The sequence below is a fragment of the Sesamum indicum genome, linkage group LG12 (genome assembly GCF_026168435.1).
Source record: "Sesamum indicum cultivar Baizhima isolate 11 linkage group LG12, ASM2616843v1, whole genome shotgun sequence".
NCBI lineage: Eukaryota > Viridiplantae > Streptophyta > Magnoliopsida > Lamiales > Pedaliaceae > Sesamum > Sesamum indicum.
In genome coordinates this window covers 17,593,758-17,615,343 of record NC_142668.1, presented here as the reverse complement: position 1 = coordinate 17,615,343, position 21,586 = coordinate 17,593,758, and the positions used below count along the sequence as shown (strand labels likewise).

The window sequence follows — 21,586 nt, the reverse complement described above, 5'->3', positions numbered from 1 at the left end:
TAGCATAATATAGCCGTCACCGTCCTAAACGTACAACAATAGAAAGGCATGGTTTTGGAGAGCCGGTCGTATGTGATTCACACCCGTGCTTAAGCAAAGTTGTCTGGGGTGCAAGCGAACGGCTGGGATCAAGAGTTGGGGACAGTGCGGGGTTAGACCCCTGATAGATAGCCGCGTGGACAGTGGGCCCCACAAGCGTGACGTATTGACACGTGCTGCTCCAAAGAAAGAGAAATGAGGAATGGCTGCGATGATGGCCCGTGAGACACACGCTCCTGGGTTTCACCATGACCGTGAGAGTTTTTTTTTAATTTTACACCCACTCCCTCACCATATCTGCATATGCCCCGGCAAAGTTCGAATCTGAAATCCCCCATAAAAGAAATTTATATCAAAACTATTGGATTGTACTCCAACCACATCATCATAGTATTTGAATTCGTTTCTGGAGTGTTTTTTTGTATTTTATGAAAATAGAGAAAGAAAAATAAAATAAATAAATATATATTAGATATAATATATATATTTGAATTTATTTTTAAAAATAATTTAAAATAAGTATTTTATATGTTTAATATTGTGTTTTGAAAGACAAAAATTACTATTTATTGTTAAATCACTGTCAAATCATGTCTTTTTTATATTTATTTATGTATATGTGTGTGTGTATATATATATTTATACTAAAACAGTTAAAAACACTCAAATAAAAAATATGATGACAATCATTAAATATATTTTGATTTATCTCGAAAATAAAAACAAACATAATGCATAAGTGCTTATGTTCAGTTCAGTCTCTATAGCACGAATATTTTTATACATTCATAAAAATTATAGCAAAATTTTGTCCTCACAATCTTCGACCAACCTTCAAAACTCCAATTTTTACCCTAAAATTTTCCATCCGTCTCATTACAAAAGTATCGAATCAACTTCACATTGATACAAAAGTATCGAATCAACTTCACATCAATGGAACGGTTTCTTGTCCAAAATTTCCATCAATATGAAGTAGCAAACAATGACAACAAAGCAGAAGCTAATCTTTTCTTTTTGGATTTACATGGTCCTAATTTTGTACACTTGAAACAAGAGCAGCCACTTCTCAAGACGGTAGCTTCCACACGGTCGTTATCTCTCGTTCACAAAGGAGGTGTTGTTCTCTTCTCCATTTGACTGACCAGCAGCAGGATTTTCTTTGATGAGCTGCAGATCAATGGGATTTGCTAAGTTTTGCAATACTAGCAGAAACTTGATGGATGATTCAGCTTGACAAAAACTTTTACCTTATTGTTAAGTTCCGGGGATTCTGAATCAAGGAGAATCGGTCTGCAACGTTTATCTTCATTCATCAAACTTGAGTTCTGGAAATGGGCCACAAGGGCTGCTTTTCCCTGAATTCGAGCGAATGCCAAAGAGGCCACTTTCTCGCTGTTGAATTTCTCCCACTTCTTCCCATTGAATGCCTGTGTTTCAAGGAAAAAGGTTTAGTACTGATGTATGACGGCATATAGATTAACAAAAAGGGCAGGACAGAAAGAGAGAATATAAACGAATTACCTCATAAAATGGGATAATGTTCAATGGTGACAACATGTTGATAAATGCATAACCCACATTGCATTTATTCTGCAGATGAATCATGTATTGTTTCAGATTCATTCTTTTTTAGGAAAATAAAATGCATGAAGTATGGTAAAGAACCAAAGATGACCTTGAAATCGATGGGCAAATAGAGAAAATCATACGTTCCCTGGTGATGTTCATCGATGGTGGCCAGCAACATCTTGGATGTGTATCTACGAAAAAGACAGGAAACAAGCTATGTGAATTATTTCTATGATCTTAGTAACTTGAAACAGTAGTAGTATAAAGGCTTTTACTTGTTGGGGATATTTTTAATCATCAGGGTCGTTCGAGTATCTTCACCACTCCTAATCTTATCAAGATCAAGTTGAAACTGTTTCTTGTTGTCTATTTGGGTTCCATTGCTTTCAATGCGTCGGGACTTTCCACGTTCAGCCAAACCCTCCATGTTAGAGACTGCAACTCCTGGAAAATGACCATTACCAAGAAACACGGGACTTAGTCTTGGAGAAACCATATTACCCGTGAAACTCCGATCCTTATAAATTGGAGCTACACCATCAAAACTGGGACTCTTCAATGATGCTTTTGATGACTCCTGAAAGTAACCAAATTGTCGTTCAAGAGGGACACCAGATGGCGCAGATCCAATATGGTACTGGTGACGCTGCTGTTGGAGCTGAGAAGAACTGCAGAAAGATCCATGAAGATTTGGTATAGGAAAGCCACTATTTCCACCGTGCATAAAAGGGAATCTCATGGTCTGAGCTCTGGGTGTGTTGAAAGCGGAAGCACCAAAAGAAGAAACAGGTCCACTATACGGACTCAACTTCTGCTCTGGGAATGAATGAGATTGGTCAAAGATACCTCGGCAGTTTGAATTTTCATTTGAAAATATGTGTTCCAAATGAGGGCCTCTTAGCAAATCTTTTCCTGTGGGCGTGACCCTCTGGTTTGGCACTTGAGATTGCCGAACTGAAGCTAATCCAGGTAAACTGTTGCCTACAGGAGGACTGAAAGAGCTAAATACAGGTGATTTACTGAAGTTCTGGAGAGAATTCCGCTCCATAGGGCTGCCAAGCTGTGGCCAATTACCTGCCAGATTGTGGACATAAGCTTGTACGGATTCATACATAGCTAATTTATTATTCAGACAACATGCTATTTCCCAATATCTAGAGATGGCTAACAGTAATTGAAGTACTCCTTTGATCCATACCAGGGGGAGAATTCTCAAGTGGTGAACCTACTCGATGCAAATTCCTTTCATCTTGTTCAAGCTCTTGATTTAGATGCAGCAGCAAGCTTAAAGTACACGACAAAGGAAAAATAGAAAGTTACAGTCCATAAATCAGAATCACCTGTAAGAACTTTCAGTAAGCTCCACAGAGGCCTGGAACAAGAGTAATAGCATGAATCCTAAAGAGACCACAGGCGTGGTCATTTTCGTATTCTAAGGTGATACTTATTTCTTACCTGACATCCATATTAAGTTCATATGACGCATAAATAATTTCCAATAATAAGCTGACAGAAAATCCTCAAATGCTGTTCATAATTAGCAATGAGTAATTGATTGGCACAAAGGACTAGATTATTATAAAAGATTAGGCAAACACACTTTATCGCCAGAGGCTATAAAAGGAAAAGGAAAAGTTAAGAAAGAAAAAAACAGTATATTAATATATATACCTTCGACGTGCTCCACCAGGGCGGCTGGGTTCCAGCTTTATGCGTTTCCCGGCTATATCGCTTCGGTTTAAGGATTTAAGTGCAGCTTCCGCAGCTCTAACGTCATAAAATTCAATAAATTTGTGATGCCTCTTGTGTGGTGTTTCCCTTATCTGGACTAAAATAAAGATGCAAAACAATGCTCAGATATCGAATCCAGGAAATCATGCTCAGCAAAGTCAATGATGAAAAGAGAAAGCTGCGCACCTCTTTGACCTCGCCATAAGCCCCAAAAATATGTTGAAGGTCATCATTAGAAACTGATGGATCCAAATTAAATACTACCAAGGTTCCTTGATTGATGTCCTTGTCAGATGGGTTCTCCTGGAGAGGAAGAAGATGGAGAAGCAGTTTTTATTAGAAAATAGACAACACAAGATTCTTATTGATCGAAGTTCAACGTTCAGAACCTTAGGGATCGAGAAGTGAATATCCAGCTTTCTCCTCCGGAGTGACTTATTCTGCAATGACCGCATAGCAGTTCGAGCCGCACGTATATCATAATAAGATATCATCACAAAGCCCCTATGCTTACATGTAGTATACATTGTTCTGATATCACCATATTGCTGAAAATAGTCAACAACAACGAACTTAATGAATTATCTCATTTCAGAAGTCCAGGAAATCACTAGCCTTAAAATTAGATATCACCAAATAATTACACCGAAGACAATTGTTCTCCAACCAAATTATGAACCTGCTTGCAGCTCCACAATATTGTTTCTTATGCAGAACTCACATGGTAGTAAAAGGAAAAATTAAGACTTTTCTATCCAATTCTTGCAAACATGTTAACCAAATTTAAATATTAAAAAACAAACATCTACATCTAATCATTGATAAAAAGAGCAATGAGTAACTCCAGATGCATAAAAATACATAAATAAAGCAAAGACCTTAGTACATGATATGCTGGCAAAACAGGGGGGCACCACAAAAATGATAGGAACGCATGACATTTAGAAGTACCTCAAAGAGAGCTCTAAGCTCTGCATCCTCAACATTACTGTTAATGTTACGGACGAATAACGTTCTAGAAGGATGCTCTCCTAGAGGATGTTCTCCAGCAATAGTACCAACACCATTAGTAAGATTAACATGAGCTACTCCGTTGGCAACACCATCATCAAATAAACTCAATTTAGAAACACCAACTCTTAAGCTATCTTGTGAATCAGATTCCAATTCCAAACCTCCTCCACTGCCAAAAACATCACATTCTTCCACGTCATCCACAAGATTGGGCAACCAACTAACGTCATAGCCATCTATCATCCCAGCTAGGAGTTCATCCTCATCGTCAGGGAGGAACCTTCCAACTTCATGATTCTCACCCTCTTCAAGCAATTTCTTGCCCTCTGAATCTGGACATAGGCCAATCAAACTAGGCGAGGAGTCATCCACGAATTGAGCATCATGCTTTAATTCAGTGAAGTTCGCTGCAACAAACCCAATAAAGAAAGAAAATGACTGACTATTCTTGAGACGTAATAAAAGTACTTTAATTAAAATATGCTGTGTGCATACACTTTTCATGGGCAAGAACAGGCAGTGAACTTGAGAAAAGTGAAGCATCATTTGAGACGCGATAAGAATCAGATTGGAAAAATACACGAGCACTAGTTCCCATTCGCTGTGATAAATTTGTTGGAGTCTTTGAAGCACCTACTACATATGCAGTCCGTCAGCATCAGGAACACCCATTTTTTTGTAACAGATAATACAAAAGGAATTTCCAGACTTACCAGAACAAGAATTGTCTGAAAACTGTAGCATGGGCTTTAACTTTCTGCTAAAATAAGAAAACAGAACATGCATGAGATGCATTCCTAAAGTATTAACTGAGAACATGGTCATGTTCCACATGCCTGAACCCCAAATATCCAGACTTACCACAATAATAATTCTCTCCACGCTGTACCATGAACTTTACCCTTCTGACAAAACAAGAAAATAGAACAAACATTAGTTACATTCTTAAAGCATTAACTAAGCACATGGTTTGGTTCCACGTGGCTGAACCACAATATTGAACCTAGTCTAGGTCTATGGATTTCAGTACAGCAAGGTTAAAAGTTGTTATGAAATGTACATGACACATAATAGAAGACCTTCTAACTAGGAGCTTCAAGTATACAGCCAAATAAAGCAATGTTACAAGTATCCAAGGTTACTCTAGCCACTGATCATGATGATGCAGTCCCAAGAATTGACAAACAGGTTTAGGTGACAATTAGCAGTCAGATAGACCTAGGTCATCAGCAACGTCATCTTCTGTCCTTGTAGATATTTACGCACCACAAGCACTGATCGGCGGAAACAAACTGATGGGTGCTTTCAGATCACTCCTCGTATCCACACTCAAGCTTTAGTATCTAAAAAAAGATGGGCCATATCTCATGGGTGTTCAACAGAAATACAAAGATATCACAAGGACTGGAAGTCTTACAACAATCAGTCCTATCCAATTTGTTGATAGACATGAAGAAAACCAGTTGACTCTAAACCAACGAAACTTTTCAGATACTTATCCAAAGATTTTCGTTGGCCAACTAGAAGCTGTAAACTTCATACCGCAGTTGATATGGAGATATCTTCCTCAGTACTACAGAGTATGGATAATTTGGTAAATCAACTTTATTGTAAGTTTCTAACAGCCAAAAGCTATATCAAATGCCAAGCATAAACCACATAAATTCTTTAAATGTTTTGTAGGTCATAAATAATTAAATTAGCAAAAAAGAACCAATAAATAAGCATGAACATGTTTAACTTTCTCCTTGATTCCTGTTCATCAATGCAACACTTCTACTTAAATTAGCAAAGATGGACAAACAATAAAAATGACTGTGCATTAATTTTTTCTTGATTCGTGTTCGTCAACACAACCTTCCGGCCAATGATTGCCAATACAAATTTGAGTAAAACCAAAATTCTACTTACGACAAGCATGTATAGTAATTAACTAAATCTTTTGCAATAAACAGAAAAAGAAAGTAGAAAGGATGTGATCAATCAAAATCGAGCCTAAAGATCGATAAATTTATGAAGAAAATATCACCAGGCAGAGGTACTAGCTTAGCAGGAACCCAGTGAGAATTTCTATAACTCCTCACAAAAATTATCATTGTTCTCGAGAACTTCAAGAACTTATCACAAGATTGATCTTAATATTCATGATCTCCAAGCACCCATGTTACCCATCGCCCAATCCCACCACTCCCCAGACACAAACCAAGACGGAAGTCAAAGAGAAAAGCGGCAATCAACAGCATTTGACAACACCAACAGACCGATACGAGAATCTCTAAACAACCCATCAAAGATTTTCAAAAACTCATCATGTTCAAGCAATAAACACGCATACATGTAAAACATACAATCAAGCACGCAAAAGCGCGAAAATACCTCGAGAATGGCTCGCCTAGAGAACCCCAAAGTCGTTCGAGTTATTCAAGAATACCTAAGAAGCATCAACGCTGACCCAATACGATACAAAAGAACAACCACAGAAAAACATGAAAAAAAAGAAAAAAAACAAGGAAAGAGAGACGTGAACAGAAAGAACTCTCCACTCTTTTCGTTTTCGGCCTTTTCCCCTTTTCTCCACTGAATCAATACCTACACATACACACACAACGCAAAACAAACACACATTGCAGGCTCCCGGGGAGCGGGGTTGGAGCGTGATCGGGAATAAGGCAACGGAAAGAAAGAACAGAGAATGATTTTACGACAAAAAGGAAAGAAAATAGGGAGGAGTTAATGAAAGGGTGGAGGGGTGATTTTGTTTTAATTGAATTCAACTGTATTTAAACGTTGATTTGATGTCCACGTGCATTCATTCACATGGAACCAGAAGAAAAAAAAAAAAGGAAATATTGATGGGCTTAAATTAAATCTTCTCGAGAAAGATAATCAATTTTCAAGAAATCATTTTTCTATGAGGGGGAAAGTTGAAGACGACGACTGAACATGGGACTAATACGAGGATTATGAAATGCTTACATGGGATTATGTAGTAGATAAGGTTAGTGGTGTGGTTTCTTTGACTATACACCTTTGTAATAACTTATTTATAGAAAATGATAATGACCTGAGAATACATTGCCACTATTTTTTTTATTTAATTTTTCATAATTACGTACCTAATACACACACATGCAATTAAGATTATAATAAGAGATACCTCATAAAAAAATATCATAAAAATGATAAATTACAATGATTTTTTTTAATATTTGGCACAATTACTAACGCCCCTTATTATTTGGAAAATTATTAATATCACCTTAATTTTAACGACGGTCTAATATTTTTATCCATTTTTTATGATGACAGATCAAAATGCCCTTGCGGACTAAGAACTATAACTTTATTTATTTATATTTTTTTATGGACTAAGTGGATAATTTTTAATGATGTTTTAAAATATTCCATCCACCTCGTTCGATTTTTCTATAACATTTTAATTTTTTAAAAAAGTACAGTAAGGGCAAAATTGATAATTTCATACTTTTATCAAATGATTATATAATTTCATCAAACATCATGTGTATTTATAATTTTTCAAACAATGATGAATATTTGTAATTATGTGCAATCTATATTATTTGAATTTCTAATACATCCAAACTTGTTGCGCGGTCATATCATCCTCTAAGTTGCAAGTGTGACAAGGGGCGGAGTGTTACTTGCCACTTAAAGAGTAGCCAAATACTCTCTAAGAATGGGCATTGCAGAAACAAGTGATGAGCATCTTCCACCTAAAACTTACGGAGAAGACATATCAAGCATAAAATTTAAAATTTTAACATATATAATTATCAATATGTCGATATATATATGTAAATTCAATTTACATAAAATTGAAAATGTTTATGTATCTTTATATTTTAATTTTAAAAGTATTTTCTGATTAATTCTATCGTCTATTAGTAAAAATCAAACATGTTATCCTTTATTTTCCTCAGATGGGATTGTACTCCACGCATCAACTGTTGGATGCTGCTTTTTATCGCCAAGTACATATATTGGCGCCGCGCATATCTCTCGTTAGTGTCGAGAAACGTGAACACTATGCTGAGCTCTTCGATTTTCTGTTCTTGTTCCAATTCTCTCTCTCCTTCCCTAAACTTCGCGGCATCGCAGCAAGTTACATTTCTCGCAGGCAAACAGGTTAATTCTGGGCCTAATTGTTCACTCTCCAGCAAATTACCGTCGACTTCTTTGCATATTCGCGTACCTTCTCGTTCTGTTGTTCGTTCTACTGGTAATACCTCCGATGTTCATTAGTCTTTACTGTTATCTTTTTATATATTGAGTTTACTCGAATGGCTATTAAGGTTAACAAGTGTTCCAGTTGGGTTATGGAAAGACTTCTTATCTCTATTTTCAGTGATTAATGAATTAGTTGGATTTAGTGATGTTGTTCCTAAAGTTTCAATGTTTTCGTATTAATGGTTTGTGTTCTGTTTGGATTTTATGTTGTTAAACAAGGCATAAAAACATGCGCCTGGATTATCATTTTTTTTTCTCTTATCCCAAAGGAGAAACAGATAGTCTCCTTTGTGGGTTTTCCTGTTGCTTTTGAATGAACTCTTTATAATTGTGCGATATTCGCGTTTACTAAATTTGCTTGCTATTTAGCTTGACTTGCCATATGTGAAGTTCTTTATGGTTATAATTTTGATTCAAAGATTTGTCATGGTTGTAGTATTTATTTTTGTTGTAAATTGTGGAGGTAAGAGACGTTGCAGAAGTGATTGGTTTATTGTGCATGTGAATATCTTTATCAGTTTTCATTGAAAAACTGTTGTGTGTGATTTGATTTTCCACTTTCAGCTACGCAGGAGCTTGTTGAGACAACTTCATCTGCTTCGGGTTTTGTTGAGACTGGTTACATTTATGGTGTTCATGGACTCCAAGGAGAGGTTAGGGTAAAGCCAAGCACAGATTTTCCCGATCTGCGCTTTTCCAAGGTATATAGCTAAAAAGCTGACTAAAAAATCCTAAACTCTACTTCATCAGATGCATAAAACAAACACGCAGAAATGGAAAAGAAAATAAAGGAAAAAGTGAGAAAAAGATACCATATTGGACCTGAATGTGTTGTCTAAACGAGGGTCATTATTCTCTCTAGCCAGGGACTAGATGGTTAAAACAACAAGTATCAGGAACTGAAACTCTTCGAGAAATTGAACTAGTGGAGGGCCGTGGGCACCCTGGACAAAGTTGGATAGTAAGATTTAATAACATCGACACAGTAGAACAGGTATGCTAGCAGTTGGTTTGTTAATTTGTAAGATTGTATGTCAGACACAACCATGATGCCTCCTTAAACTTAGCTTTTTTTGCTCAGGCACAAAAACTTGTTGGGTCGACTATATTGGTTACAGATAAAGATAGACCAGACTTAGAGGAAGGCGAGTTCTATACTCATGACCTCATTGGAATGAAAGTTATTCTCAAGGTTTGTAGTTTCACCATATCCTCTTCTGTGCTCATATTAGATGACGTATCATTAACCCAATTATGACTCCATAATTTTATTTCTTCTGATTATGTTTAAGGTGTTGATTTCTTTCCCTATTACACGTTTCATTGATTTGTCTGATTTAGGAATCAGGGGAACCAATAGGAGTTGTTGTTAATGTTTTCAATAGTGGCGCAAGCGATCTTCTACACGTCAAGCTTAACTCATTGAGGAATATTCATGACAAGATTGGGAAGTCAAAAATTGGGCAAGGTGATTCTGGTCCACTAGTGTGGGTTCCGTTTGTTGAATCAATTGTTCCAACTGTTGATTTGGAAAAAAGAGAAATGTTAATTACACCTCCAAAGGGGCTCCTGGAGTTAAATATTCGCTCCGATGAGAGATCCAAGAAAGAAAGACGTGAGCATGTGAGGCATACTCTTTTCTGCTATGCTCTTTGCCTTTGCTGGTTCTGGAAAATTGCAGTTTATTCTGTTGCATTTTGTCATATAAACATGTGATTTGCTATCATTCTTACGCATTAGCTGAATTAGATAAGCTACATACTCTTTTTAAGTTTCGCTTTTGGCAACGAAAAAGAGAGGCATAGGGGGGGAAAAGTTAGAAACATCAACATGCAATTTGTTACTGCATTTCCACTTTAACCATTCTTTATCTAGAGCTTCCTCTATTTGGTTATTGTTTGGTCTGTGCATATTTCTCATATTGTTTACCAAATGTTTGGTTTATGACAGTTGGAGCTTGCCTTTTGTTGTTTGGTTGCTTCTCTTTATTATTAGAAGACTGATAACTTCTTTTTGTTACTAAATAGTGTCCGAGAAGGATTCAGTAGATGAACTATGCATCATGACTTGTAATCATCAAAGAAGTTCTTCTCACTCACTTTGGTTTTCCTATTTGTAGTTTTCGTAGTCCTTAACATATCTGTTGCCTTCGTCAGGAATGGAAAGAAAGAAAAAAGTTCCAAAGACGCTTGGTAGCAGCAAAAAAGAAACTGTGTGAAATGGAACAGGAACATGTGTTTCATGGGTTTAGATATGGAGATAAAGATCAAAGGGGCTTGCTTGCAAATCAAATAGTAACTGTAAATTCAAAATTGCTGCAACAGGCTCTACAAACTATTGAGATCCCCTTGACGAGGTAAAAGCTTCTGCTGAATATTTAACTTTATTGGGTTTGAGTCTCTTTTGATATTGTCAATGCAAGCTGGATCTTATGTGTGGAGAATCAACCACGTAGAGAAATTATGTTGCTAAAGCAGCAGACTTTTGGGTTATCTCCATATGAACTGGTCATTGGCTGAAATATGAAATTGCTGACAAGCAGAGTACAATTCACGACTCGTTTGAAAAATAAGAATTTGTGTCCATCCTGAGTGCAGGGTAAAATGTGGATCAAAAGTAGGATTTGTGATCTTCCATGCAAGAAATCCTGTATAGGTATTTTGTAGAAACGTGCATGAAGTTACCAGCCTTTTAATCAGAAAAGGAAGTGCAAAATTACAGGATTCATATTCTCACATTTTTCTTGTTGGACCTATTGTTTGAACTTTGAGGGCGACGCTACCACATCGAGCCGGTTCCTGGAGACATGTGTGAACTTCTTGACACATTTAATTTATTTTTGTGAACAAATATTTAGTCGATGCATTAATGTGTTGCAACCCTTCATCTTTTGAGTCAGGCCAAATCTGCTCAATTTTTTGAGTGCTGTGCCAAGACTAAACACTGTAAGAGTATCTGGGAATCCCTGGTCTGCTGGAAGCGGGAAGTTGTCTGATCCAAATTGCAAACTGCAAAGGGAGGGTAACCTTTTGACTTCAAATGGCAAAGTTGCCATATTTTTAGTATTGGATGAAATTGGAGAGATGAAAAGGAGTTCTGATGCCAATCTTGTTAACTCCGAAGGAAATGACAATGCGTGTCTGATTGGAAAAGCATTACTGGATCATATTGGATTTGTTGAGGTAATGTCATGAGATCTTCTTTCTGATGCTTTTCAAGAAGATTAGAATGCTCAAATCTCATAGGTTATCCCCATCACATACTTTTTTATCAACCGCTATCAATCCATCACATTATAGTTTCTCGAAATATGGCACTTACTTTTGCTTTTAGTTTAAAGATAATAAATGGGGTACTAATGCACGGATATGGTTTGAATTGATGAAAACACATTGCATAGATATTTCAAAAGCGGCCAGAAAAGGGTTGCCTTTTGATGCATCTGATTTTGCTACATCATCTGAATCATTGGTTTGCTGATGCAGATCAAAGACCGCTTAGCTGTGCCTCTCGTATTGGTTTCTTCTGCTGATTTAGTCGGTTGTCTTCAAGAATTGTTCTCAAATCATGACCACTATTCATTTGATCCCGAAAAGGTTTGACACTTGATTTCTTTTCTTTACCTTTTTTTTCCCCTAAAAAAAATTAAAAATGATGATACTCTGATGCTGGTTTAGCCTTGCCTAGCTTACAATAGTGAAGCTGAGGCTTCAGAGAATTCTTTCTGCTGCCTCATTTTCGAACAGTTATTGAACTCAGATCTGTGCTATAGCATGTAATACTCGTGCATTTTCTTTTTTGTTGGAATCTTTTTAACAGGTCTGGTTTTTGGAAGAAGAGAAGCTTCCTGTTGTTAGTAGCTCTCTTGGAGGGTATGGCAAGCACAAGATATTGATGAAGTCGCCTTGGGAATTCCTCCAAAGACCAATTGGATCTGGAGGGCTGATTAGCTTACTTTCATCCCAGGACTCATTATTAGATCAACTTGGTGAACTTGGCGTGGAGTATATCCAGGTGAGAAAGAGTTTGAGCTGAATAATTTAGCATGCTGCTGTTTTCACTTATGAGTTACGGTCCAGAACGCTTCTACCTTCGTGCTTTGCATGTATTTTCGTTAAATCATTTCCTTGTCCAAATTAGATGCTATTTTGCTTCCTTTTCATAGAATGGCTCTCTTCCCTAGATGAGATCGAATTGCTATTTCCTGCGGATGACAGGCAGTGACCTCTTTTTTATTCGCTTCACCCCATAGTACTAAAGGCTAAAGCTAGTTGAGGAAAACCACTGTAAAGCTTAATCTTCAAGCCGGCTTTGGTTTTGACATTGGAAAGCAAAAGTTCAGCATGTTGATAATGTCTTCCTCTTGCAGGTTCTGAAAAGCAATAAAAACCGCAGAAACGACCACAAGGTTGTCGGCCTTGTTGATTCGTGCAAAGCAAACGTGGGAGTTGGTCTCTTCAAAGATATCACGTCGGAAGAAGATTTTGATGTGGTATTGTCCATGAGTTTCTTGAGGAAGTTGGTGAAGCAGATGAACAAACTTCAGTTTGAAGCTGTTCTTACTTGTAATTCATATGTGGAGAAGGTTGACAAGGAGTGGGTTGATGTCGTACCCTCTTCTCCCAATTCTTACGAGTTTCATTCTTCTATTTATAACTGCTTGAATGCTACGCCTATCAACAAGGTTTGTGTATTGGATTCTACTGAATAACGTATTGATGATGTATTTATACACCTCATATGTAGCTATGAAAGCTCAAAGTCGTATGAAATCTTTGTTCTTTGTATGCACAACACATTTATGAACATATTTTACATTAAATCAAGATATAAAAATCTTTTCAATTGGAAATGGACATTGATGAGTTACAAGAACACAACTTATTTTAAAGAATTCATGATTAAAATTTGTGAAGAACTTTTAAGTTTTTAGTCATGATTTTGTAATAATTGTAAGAAATAAAGTAATTATTATTATATTTATTTAAATCAAAGTTTGATCAAATTAAATTATTTACATAATAAGTGTAATATATTTATTATGTGATTTATTAATTTATTTAAACTATGCACTAATTATATTGTAAATATATAATACTTATTTTATAATTAATTTAAATTCGATCAAATTTAATTTAAATTAAAATTTTCCTTATTATACACATAATCTCAATGACAAGCATATAAAAGCATATTAACTATGAAATATTTTTATTTTATTTTTTTCCTTTTAATGAAAAAACGGATTTGACGACGATACATCGCGCTCACCGGACCTGAAACCGTCGATTTATTCACACCTCCTATCCTTAAATAAAGTTTGACCTCCAAAGTCAAAACCCTAATCGGAGCCAAGCGTCTTTCTATATAAACAGCCAAGCATAATACCCCATAGGCAATAGTGTACCCCGGGGGCGGCGGACCAGAACACAAAACCCTAATTCATACTCGTAAGCAAGCCCTACTTCCATACTATTATTTCCGCTCCATCTTTACGCGTGAGAGAGCTTATATGTATATGGTTTTGCATCTATGCCTGTAATGGGCAGATCTTTTTCTTTTCTTCTAATCGTGTTTTGTTAACAATTTATTTGTTTGCAGAAGGTAGGTAACAATGGCGGTGCCTCTGCTGGATAAGAAAATCATCAAAAAGAGGGTCAAGAAGTTCAAAAGGCCACAAAGCGATCGATTTGTTTCTGTCAAGGTACTTGATTTGTTTTTCTCTTTTACTGCTACCGACTCTTCGCTTTTACGTTCGATATGGTTCCAGAGGAATATGATGATAGTACTTTGTCGCCCCAGGCTTAATTTGCATCTGCATAAAGATGTAATGTGGTGATTGACGTATTATCTGATTCCTCTAATAAGTTTTATTTTTCTTTTTATCAACTTTCTGCTTTTCGCAAGACGAGGCGTGATGATTCTTACCCATACACCGTCTCTGCAATTGAATGATGATTATAGAATCATGCACTACCATCTGATCTCTCTTGCTTATCTCTGTATTCATTATTTTGCGGTATTTATTTCCATCATATTTATATATGCTTGATTATTTCTCTTCTTTTTGAACTTTTCAATGTTTGGGATCTTTTAGTGCAATCCATGATGAACTTTGTTATAGTTGATGATTGTTCAGTGATTATCACAAAGAAATTCACCATCTTTCGGCTGAGATTGCTATCATAGATAACATTTATTTTTGCTAGAGTTTTTTGGAATGATATTGAAAATAATGTCTGCCCATGGTATCTAATGTCCAGAATTAAATGTTGTTTCTGTGCATTTCGTTTTAGGGCAGAAATGAACTAGGGAACAGGTTGCGACACGGATAGCTTTACTGTCTATAAGCTGTCTGTTACTAAAATCCTGCTTACATTTGTTCACTTGTTAAAGATCTGCATCTTCTCTTTATTTTGACTAGTCCACTCTTTTTTGGGGTTCTTCTTGTGTTGCCACCTTCTTAAGCCACGAGTTATTATTTGATTATTTGGTTTGTTAGAGGAACTGAACTATTGATTTTTTTTGGTATCCTGAGTGAAGTGCAATGTTTTCTTTCTTCAATTTGCTTTGTTTGGATTAGAGTGTTAAGACTTACCTTTGCTATTTTATGCATCCATTACAGCCAAGCTGGCGTAGGCCTAAGGGTATTGATTCCCGGGTCAGAAGAAAATTCAAGGGATCCACCTTGATGCCCAACATTGGATATGGATCTGACAAGAAGACTCGTCACTATCTTCCTAACGGCTTTAAAAAATTTCTTGTGCACAATGTGAAGGAGCTTGAGTTGCTGATGATGCACAACAGGTATTGACGTAGTCTATGGCACATACACCGGTTATTATATTTTTCATAAACTTGCATACCTTTGTGCAATTCCTTGTAACATTCAACTGTAATGGTTGTGGAATCAGGATTTACTGTGCGGAAATTGCCCACAACATATCCACAAAAAAGAGGAAAGAAATTGTAGAACGTGCTGCTCAGCTTGATGTTGTTGTCACGAACAAGCTTGCTCGGTTGCGTAGCCAGGAGGATGAATAAGCGCTCTTAGACCTAGGAATTTCTGCTTAACTATCCGGTCATAATCTCTGTAATGCTATACTTTTCATGCTTTTTATGATGTTATTATAAAGCTTACATACATTGAGGTTGTTTTCATCTTATTTGAGATGGTTATTTCACGTGTTCTTGAAAACCTTTTGTACATCATAGCTGTTAGGTTTAACCCATTTTTAAAGTTAAACTAAAAATGAAACAGTTAATATATCATGGGTTTGTTGGAAATCCAAATTTTATATCACGGAGAACCCAACTTGGTCAAATTCTTCAAGCAGTCCGAGGTGAATGTGATAATTTTGAGACAGTTGGATTTAAATGTGTAGCGGTTCGCTGCTGCTTTTGCAGTACCTTAGTAATGCGATTTGAGTAAAGCTAATTTGGTTGATCATTATAACATCTCTGATGTTATCGAAGTGACTCAATGGTAAATTAATCTGTATAGAGTGAAATCAACTATCTGATATTGCAAACAAATTGATTCTTTGTTTGTATGGCTGTTCAGCAAACTTGATGAAATCAACTGTTCATATTGCTTGTATGGCTGTTCCCAGGAGTTCGATTGTTTTTGCAGGTTGCACTGAATTCTCATATCCAAATTTGTAGTGAACCTTCTTAAGATAACTCTCTAATATAGCAAACAAATTGATTCTTTGTTTGTACAGAAAAGCTGAATTTAAGAGTCATCTTTGGATGTCCATAGGTGTCCTGTTGTAACCAATTTCCAGATGATTGGTTTTTTAACAGGCACATCCGTGGGACTATTGCACTGCTTCATCTGCTGAGTCTTTATACGAAAGAAGAACATGTGGATAAATGGGCATAGGAAGATTGGGTTTTGACCAAGAGAGCTTGAGCTTCACCATCTATTTTGGTCTCTAAAAAATGGACTGAAACGTGAGACACTTAATTATTAAAGAAAAAAAAAACGTAAGAGACTTGTGAGAGCGGTAAAGGAGATACTTGAATTGGTGAATGCCTTTTGACAAAACCCGCCAGGAATTTTCATCTATTTGAGGTTCTATTTCTCTTAGGTTTTTCATAAGATGGATATGCTTTTCCTTTAGATTTCCATCAAGGATATGCTGGGGACTAATAGATGTTGAATCTGAATGACATGCTTCTTCAGAGCTCCGCCGGCCGGAATTGCGTAGAGATCAGAATTTCACTACGGAAAAGCCTAAAAGCGAAAAATACTTTACAAATTTTAAGAGACAATGCAGCCAGATGGTTGGGAAAAGCAGGAATGTGGATATTTTCCTTTCCTGCCTTGAACACAAAGCATCAGCTTTCCAACCCCACAGAAAACCTTTAGAGCATGCAGCCTTACAAGAAAGGAACCAAAATCCTTGTGGCCGTTGTACATATAAGTTCCCTTTCAATCTGCAGAAAGGGCAACGAAGACTTGAAAGTTCCACTGCAATCTGACAGATTAAGGATGGCTGGAGAACAGCTCAAACCTGTTGCAGGGCTGCTCTTGTTCCTCAACTTCTGCATGTACACAATAATTTTGGGTATTGGTGGCTGGGCAATGAACAGAGCTATCAACCATGGTTTCGTCATTGGTATGTAGTAGTTCTCAAGGAAGGTCAAAGTATTATATTGCATCTGTATCTGTACTTATGTTTTGGTTACATGCACCAAGAATCAATAGCCATCATCCTTTGTTTCTCATGAGCTGAAAAATTGTGTAACAGGTCCAGGATTTGAACTGCCAGCACACTTCTCACCAATATACTTCCCAATGGGGAATGCTGCCACTGGATTCTTTGTGGTGTATGCTTTGATTGCTGGTGTGGTTGGAGTTGCATCAGCCATCTCCGGGTTGAACCATATTCGCTATTGGGATGTCGATAGTTTGCCTGCTGCTGCCTCTGCCGCTACCATTGCCTGGACTCTTACGCTTCTCGCCATGGGGTAACCTATGCTTGAACATTTTGCTCCAAGAATGGAGTTCCAGGATTTTCCATTTAACACATGATTAAGATGTCTACTGAAACACCAGTTCTTTTCGTTTTGTTAATTAATTTAATTTCTTTTTGGTTGGTTTCTGAGAGTGAGTTCTGTCATCCTTTTCCAGTTTTGCCTGCAAAGAGATTGAACTGCATTTTAGAAATGCCCGCCTGGTGAGTTGATTTCAACAAATAATGGTTCTGTTCTGTACATTAACTTGTTTCTCATAGCTGAAGTACTATAATAATGTGTCCAAAGAATTCAATTAAACTGAAAGCATTTTGTTTGTTTATGGACAGAGAACAATGGAAGCTTTCATCATAATTCTGTCCGCCACTCAACTCTTTTACTTAGCCGCCATCCATGGAGCTGCATCAAGGAGAAGAGCTTGAGAATGAACTTTACATCCTGTGATATTTGTGGTGTGGTACATGTTTGATACTTCTGAAATTTTTTACATTTTTTGTCAGTTTCCTCTCTGTTTATGTAATAGAACAAGGGCACATGGAATACATCCATTGCCAGATTGACGTAAGATTCCAATTATTGGATTGACTTGTGTGAATGAAATAAAGGCATGGTTGCATTTTGGAAAGAAATCTCATTCTGTTCATGCATTTCAAGAACTGTATTACAAACTACTGTCACATGCCCTTTTTTTTCAAAAAGTTATGCAACAGTTAAATATTAAATACCAAATATAGTACCCATAATACCATTTATACACAACCAAACATATTCTGAAGAAATCCGGTCTAATGCTATTTTCTGTTCCGTGAGAGCTACAAAGATGAAAATTCCACAAATCAAAACCATATTGGAAGCCACAAAATCATGCAACACAAGTTCACATTCAAGTCAAGCCCATGAGATGAGATGAGATATAAAGTAACACATGAACTAGTAAATTAGCTACTTCATGGTTTCCGTGCCTCCGCAAGAAAGAAATCCTTGGTCTATATCCACTGTGAGAACGAGAAATCAGACATTCTAGGACCTAACTATTAGCTGCTTCAATGAAATACTAACTCCATCAGCTGACTTCTTGCCTATTTGTTTTAAACAGTATAATTAAAGAAGAAATGATTACGAACATATCTATCGAAGTCCTTCCCAGCATTCTCCAAAGAAATTCACGTCTGCTTCTGCACCAAATAAGATCTTGGAGGTTAGCAATCAGGATATATAACCAACACAGGCTGTCATTGACTGCAAGATCAATGTTACAGTAGATGCATTGAGAATGTGCGGTAGTAGATGCATTTCATTCCAACTGTGAAAATTCTAAGTAGATGTTATCACGATGTTTTCAGCAAAACACATTCCTCCATTATTGTTTGAGGAACCCGAGGTAACAAAAAGAAACAAAAAATAGATGCTTTAATTCAAGCTACCTCAACCGTGACACTTATGGAGCCTTTGAAATATGCTGAGAAAGGCCATTTTGTGCATCAAACCATGAATGCACGAATGTAAAGTTTTTGTAGGAAAGTACCCTTGAATTATGCACCAGACCCGGAAAACACTTCAAACAGTCCACAACAACTCTTCCAGGATGTTCCGTGCACTCGATGTGGAGAAGGAACCAGCAAAGGCTGCAGAAGATTTTACAAAGAAATAGGAAATGAACATAATCTTAGTTCAGCATAAAGATGCTCTTGGAAACAGATATGAGAATGAAGCAGATGCAAGCAATCAAGGGGACCAGAAACAACACAACACCTGGGTAACTCCAGAATCTTTCTTGTGTTCAGCTTCATTATCAGCAGTAGCACTTTGTGCATTGTATGGCAATGTCAATCTCTCATCAGTTTCTTGTGCAACACATTCCTTCGGACCTGAAATTGTAGCAGTGGCCTGAACAGACTGAACAATCGCTTCTTCCTTCCTCTCTAAAGCCATTGATGTACCAACTTTATCCTCAACAGAATTCAACTTCTTTCCCCCATTTTCCTGGTCTCCAGATTCAACTACATAAGGAGCCACAGTGATGTTAGTTGGAGAACTGATATCCACTCCTACTTGCTCGCCCGACACTGAGATCTTTTCTGCAACTGAATCACGTGCCTCTTTGGTTGGTGCACTAAAAATAGAGTCCGCTAACATTGCGGACAAAGAATCGGCTACCTTTGTTGAATCAACGACTGAAGAAATATCCATGGCAGATTCACTATTCTTGATACCATGACTCTCATTATCTGAACTGCTGCTGCTGCTGCTACTACTAGATCTACCAGATGAACCTCCATCATAAGATTTCGTTTCATCTTTGTGTCCCGATTCATTGTCAATCTCGATTTCCGTTTCAACCCGAACAACACTCTCCAAGGCTTTTTGCACGTGAGCAGTGTCTGTCTTCAGTTCTCCCACGGTAGGAGGATTGGAGAGGTTCCATTCCTTCTCAATCTCTTCTTCCTCCCCCTCCGTCAAAAGGGTCTCGTGGCGATGGTGGTCTTGAGATGCAGGTGAACTAACCTCCCCAACATCACTCCCTTTATCGTCCTGGTGTTTCACGTCTTCATCCCCTGCTATATTTTGATTCATTTAACATTCAGTTCAAAATTACAAGATAACGCCACAGACAACAAACTACCGCCTAATTTTCTGATTCCACAAAGTTTTAAAATCTCAATACATTACAAGAAATAAAAGGAACCTGATCCCGAAAATTTGGGCATCAGGACAAATTCTACATCTATGTACTTCAATCCATGGCCTTCAGCAGAACATAGAGACAATTTAAAAAAAAGTTGCACAAAAAGAGCAACGGAAAACACTTAAAACCCACTTTTAATCAGTGCACGAAGACATACATATAAGAGCGATTCGAAACAAGCAAAAAGATGATACCGATGTACAAGCACGGAGGACAAAGACAGATGAGCGAGTGAAACTGATGCTATATAATCCAAGAAGGGAGAATCACAAACAAGAGATGCCCACAAATCCAAGTGATGTATAAACAAACAGTAAAAGTTAAAAAACGTGAAACAATAGTTGAGAAACACATGGGTGTGTTAGCATTAGCCTTAATAAAGTAAAGAAGCATTTCTTTTTGAATACTAAAAAAGCAAGAGTAGCGTACCATGAGAGTGAGCAGAAGCAGAAGAGGGATTAGGGTGGTTGTTGGACTGATTTCCCTTCTTTTTCTTGGCAGCTTTCCGCTTCTTCGCACCTGATGGCATGATGTTTGATTGTAAGATAGATTGGGGGGCTAATGTTACGATTTTGGTCGTGTGTTGAATTTTCAATTTTCTGATTCTCTCCCTAACTTTCTCTCACTACTTTCTCCCTCTAGCTTCCATTTTTGTTTGTATCGAGCGAGTGAAAATGAAAGGAAATGTGTGTGTGTGTGGATTTCAAAATGAAGGTAAAATAGGAGAGACGGAGACGAAGGATTGGTGATGGGCAGTTGCTCTCATTTTTTCATTTTCACAAAAATATCAGTCTCTGAGTCAATGTGATGATTCGTTTCCTTTTTGAAAAAGTGTCGGAAATTCAAACACGTAATTTCAATTATAAATTCTAATAATATTGAAGAAGTAATTTAAGTTTAATAGTAAATCAATAAGTTTAAGATATATTTACATTATTACATGCAGTAGAAGTAAATTTACATAAATAGTGAAATGAGGAGTGTAGGAGTTTCCACATTGATTGCGTAGGAAAGCATGTGATTGGGCAGGAAGCCAAGAGTCTGAAAAAAATCAAAGGGCGGAGGAGTGGATTTGTTGAGGCTGGTGGTTCACATAACGCCATGTATGACATCATAACTCGACTGTTCATTTTTCATTTTATTAATAAAAAGAATTGATGGTGCATTCTACTTTCCACATCCATTCCATTAATGCGTCAACCAAAGGGCATATTCACATCACATGAAGCTCCCGTCGCCTCCATTTATTCATATTGCACCAGCCTTACTCGGGTGGGCTTAGCCCATTACATAAGTCCATATGGGCTTTGTTCA

At 37.1% G+C, this 21,586-nt stretch overlaps 5 protein-coding genes and 3 non-coding genes across 22 annotated transcripts; 6 read left to right on the top strand and 2 right to left on the bottom strand.

The window, feature by feature from the left end:
• Positions 1–801: 801 nt before the first annotated feature.
• Positions 802–7,310, bottom strand: LOC105175665 (protein MEI2-like 5). Of its 12 annotated transcripts, none has more exons than XM_020698459.2 (15): positions 6,733–7,310; positions 5,575–5,699; positions 5,218–5,261; positions 5,070–5,116; positions 4,852–4,992; positions 4,294–4,763; positions 3,732–3,890; positions 3,529–3,645; positions 3,283–3,434; positions 2,810–2,895; positions 1,887–2,685; positions 1,718–1,802; positions 1,564–1,632; positions 1,290–1,469; positions 802–1,209 (listed from the first exon to the last, which is right to left on the bottom strand). In XM_020698459.2, the coding sequence occupies exons 4-15, from the start codon at positions 5,098–5,100 to the stop codon at positions 1,135–1,137; spliced, it is 2,364 nt and encodes a 787-aa protein (XP_020554118.1). In that variant the 5' UTR covers positions 5,101–5,116; positions 5,218–5,261; positions 5,575–5,699; positions 6,733–7,310; the 3' UTR covers positions 802–1,134. The 12 variants fall into 12 exon arrangements, with proteins under 12 accessions (XP_020554118.1, XP_088732707.1, XP_011096480.1 ...); XM_088876581.1 differs by having other exon boundaries at positions 4,852–4,989; XM_011098178.3 differs by having other exon boundaries at positions 5,070–5,113.
• Positions 7,311–8,365: 1,055 nt separating this feature from the next.
• LOC105175663 (16S rRNA processing protein RimM family) lies at positions 8,366–13,376 on the top strand. Of its 2 annotated transcripts, none has more exons than XM_011098176.3 (10): positions 8,366–8,596; positions 9,169–9,305; positions 9,467–9,598; positions 9,686–9,796; positions 9,946–10,227; positions 10,761–10,960; positions 11,504–11,786; positions 12,090–12,200; positions 12,424–12,618; positions 12,974–13,376. In XM_011098176.3, the coding sequence occupies exons 1-10, from the start codon at positions 8,404–8,406 to the stop codon at positions 13,313–13,315; spliced, it is 1,986 nt and encodes a 661-aa protein (XP_011096478.2). In that variant the 5' UTR covers positions 8,366–8,403; the 3' UTR covers positions 13,316–13,376. The 2 variants fall into 2 exon arrangements, with proteins under 2 accessions (XP_011096478.2, XP_088732034.1); XM_088875908.1 differs by having other exon boundaries at positions 8,401–8,502; positions 9,177–9,305.
• A 518-nt stretch (positions 13,377–13,894) lies between these two features.
• On the top strand, positions 13,895–15,802 carry LOC105175662 (large ribosomal subunit protein eL32z). 2 transcript variants are annotated; one of them, XM_011098174.3, is made up of 4 exons: positions 13,895–14,054; positions 14,206–14,308; positions 15,230–15,411; positions 15,519–15,802. In XM_011098174.3, exons 2-4 carry the CDS (start codon positions 14,219–14,221, stop codon positions 15,646–15,648), a joined length of 402 nt encoding a protein of 133 aa, XP_011096476.1. In that variant the 5' UTR covers positions 13,895–14,054; positions 14,206–14,218; the 3' UTR covers positions 15,649–15,802. The 2 variants fall into 2 exon arrangements, with proteins under 2 accessions (XP_011096476.1, XP_011096477.1); XM_011098175.2 differs by lacking the exon at positions 13,895–14,054 and adding an exon at positions 14,084–14,102.
• On the top strand, positions 14,377–14,462 carry LOC148784941 (small nucleolar RNA U31b). Its single transcript, XR_016063470.1, has one exon. It is a non-coding gene; the product is annotated as a small nucleolar RNA U31b (small nucleolar RNA).
• On the top strand, positions 14,512–14,594 carry LOC148784940 (small nucleolar RNA Z195/SNORD33/SNORD32 family). Its single transcript, XR_016063467.1, has one exon. It is a non-coding gene; the product is annotated as a small nucleolar RNA Z195/SNORD33/SNORD32 family (small nucleolar RNA).
• Positions 14,702–14,786, top strand: LOC148784939 (small nucleolar RNA Z196/R39/R59 family). Its single transcript, XR_016063468.1, has one exon. It is a non-coding gene; the product is annotated as a small nucleolar RNA Z196/R39/R59 family (small nucleolar RNA).
• Positions 15,803–16,356: 554 nt separating the features above from the next.
• On the top strand, positions 16,357–18,215 carry LOC105175661 (membrane protein PM19L). Its single transcript, XM_011098173.3, has 4 exons — positions 16,357–17,228; positions 17,361–17,580; positions 17,744–17,789; positions 17,916–18,215. The coding sequence occupies exons 1-4, from the start codon at positions 16,982–16,984 to the stop codon at positions 18,006–18,008; spliced, it is 606 nt and encodes a 201-aa protein (XP_011096475.2). The 5' UTR covers positions 16,357–16,981; the 3' UTR covers positions 18,009–18,215.
• A 198-nt stretch (positions 18,216–18,413) lies between these two features.
• LOC105175660 (uncharacterized) lies at positions 18,414–21,066 on the bottom strand. Of its 2 annotated transcripts, none has more exons than XM_011098171.3 (4): positions 20,702–21,066; positions 19,339–20,144; positions 19,112–19,211; positions 18,414–18,761 (listed from the first exon to the last, which is right to left on the bottom strand). In XM_011098171.3, the coding sequence occupies exons 1-3, from the start codon at positions 20,799–20,801 to the stop codon at positions 19,119–19,121; spliced, it is 999 nt and encodes a 332-aa protein (XP_011096473.1). In that variant the 5' UTR covers positions 20,802–21,066; the 3' UTR covers positions 18,414–18,761; positions 19,112–19,118. The 2 variants fall into 2 exon arrangements, with proteins under 2 accessions (XP_011096473.1, XP_011096474.1); XM_011098172.3 differs by having other exon boundaries at positions 19,339–20,141.
• Between the last annotated feature and the right edge of the window lie 520 nt (positions 21,067–21,586).

Excerpts from the sequence above, each read along its gene's own strand:
- LOC105175665 (XM_020698459.2), bottom strand. The coding sequence starts at position 5,100 with ATGCTACAGTTTTCAGACAATTCTTGTTCTG. Across the intron at positions 3,435-3,528 it reads CTTATGGCGAGGTCAAAGAG|ATAAGGGAAACACCACACAA; the intron begins GTGCGCAGCTTT and ends ATTTTAGTCCAG. Across the intron at positions 1,633-1,717 it reads ATTTGCCCATCGATTTCAAG|AATAAATGCAATGTGGGTTA; the intron begins GTCATCTTTGGT and ends ATTCATCTGCAG.
- LOC105175663 (XM_011098176.3), top strand. The coding sequence starts at position 8,404 with ATGCTGAGCTCTTCGATTTTCTGTTCTTGTTCCAATTCTCTCTCTCCT. Across the intron at positions 9,599-9,685 it reads ACATCGACACAGTAGAACAG|GCACAAAAACTTGTTGGGTC; the intron begins GTATGCTAGCAG and ends TTTTTTGCTCAG. Across the intron at positions 12,619-12,973 it reads TTGGCGTGGAGTATATCCAG|GTTCTGAAAAGCAATAAAAA; the intron begins GTGAGAAAGAGT and ends TTCCTCTTGCAG.
- LOC105175662 (XM_011098174.3), top strand. The coding sequence starts at position 14,219 with ATGGCGGTGCCTCTGCTGGATAAGAAAATCATCAAAAAGAGGGTCAAG. Across the intron at positions 14,309-15,229 it reads ATCGATTTGTTTCTGTCAAG|CCAAGCTGGCGTAGGCCTAA; the intron begins GTACTTGATTTG and ends CATCCATTACAG. Across the intron at positions 15,412-15,518 it reads TTGCTGATGATGCACAACAG|GATTTACTGTGCGGAAATTG; the intron begins GTATTGACGTAG and ends TTGTGGAATCAG.
- LOC105175661 (XM_011098173.3), top strand. The coding sequence starts at position 16,982 with ATGCAGCCTTACAAGAAAGGAACCAAAATCCTTGTGGCCGTTGTACAT. Across the intron at positions 17,229-17,360 it reads CAACCATGGTTTCGTCATTG|GTCCAGGATTTGAACTGCCA; the intron begins GTATGTAGTAGT and ends ATTGTGTAACAG. Across the intron at positions 17,790-17,915 it reads ATTTTAGAAATGCCCGCCTG|AGAACAATGGAAGCTTTCAT; the intron begins GTGAGTTGATTT and ends GTTTATGGACAG.
- LOC105175660 (XM_011098171.3), bottom strand. The coding sequence starts at position 20,801 with ATGCCATCAGGTGCGAAGAAGCGGAAAGCTGCCAAGAAAAAGAAGGGA. Across the intron at positions 20,145-20,701 it reads TGCTTCTGCTCACTCTCATG|CAGGGGATGAAGACGTGAAA; the intron begins GTACGCTACTCT and ends ATCAAAATATAG. Across the intron at positions 19,212-19,338 it reads AAGATTCTGGAGTTACCCAG|CCTTTGCTGGTTCCTTCTCC; the intron begins GTGTTGTGTTGT and ends AATCTTCTGCAG.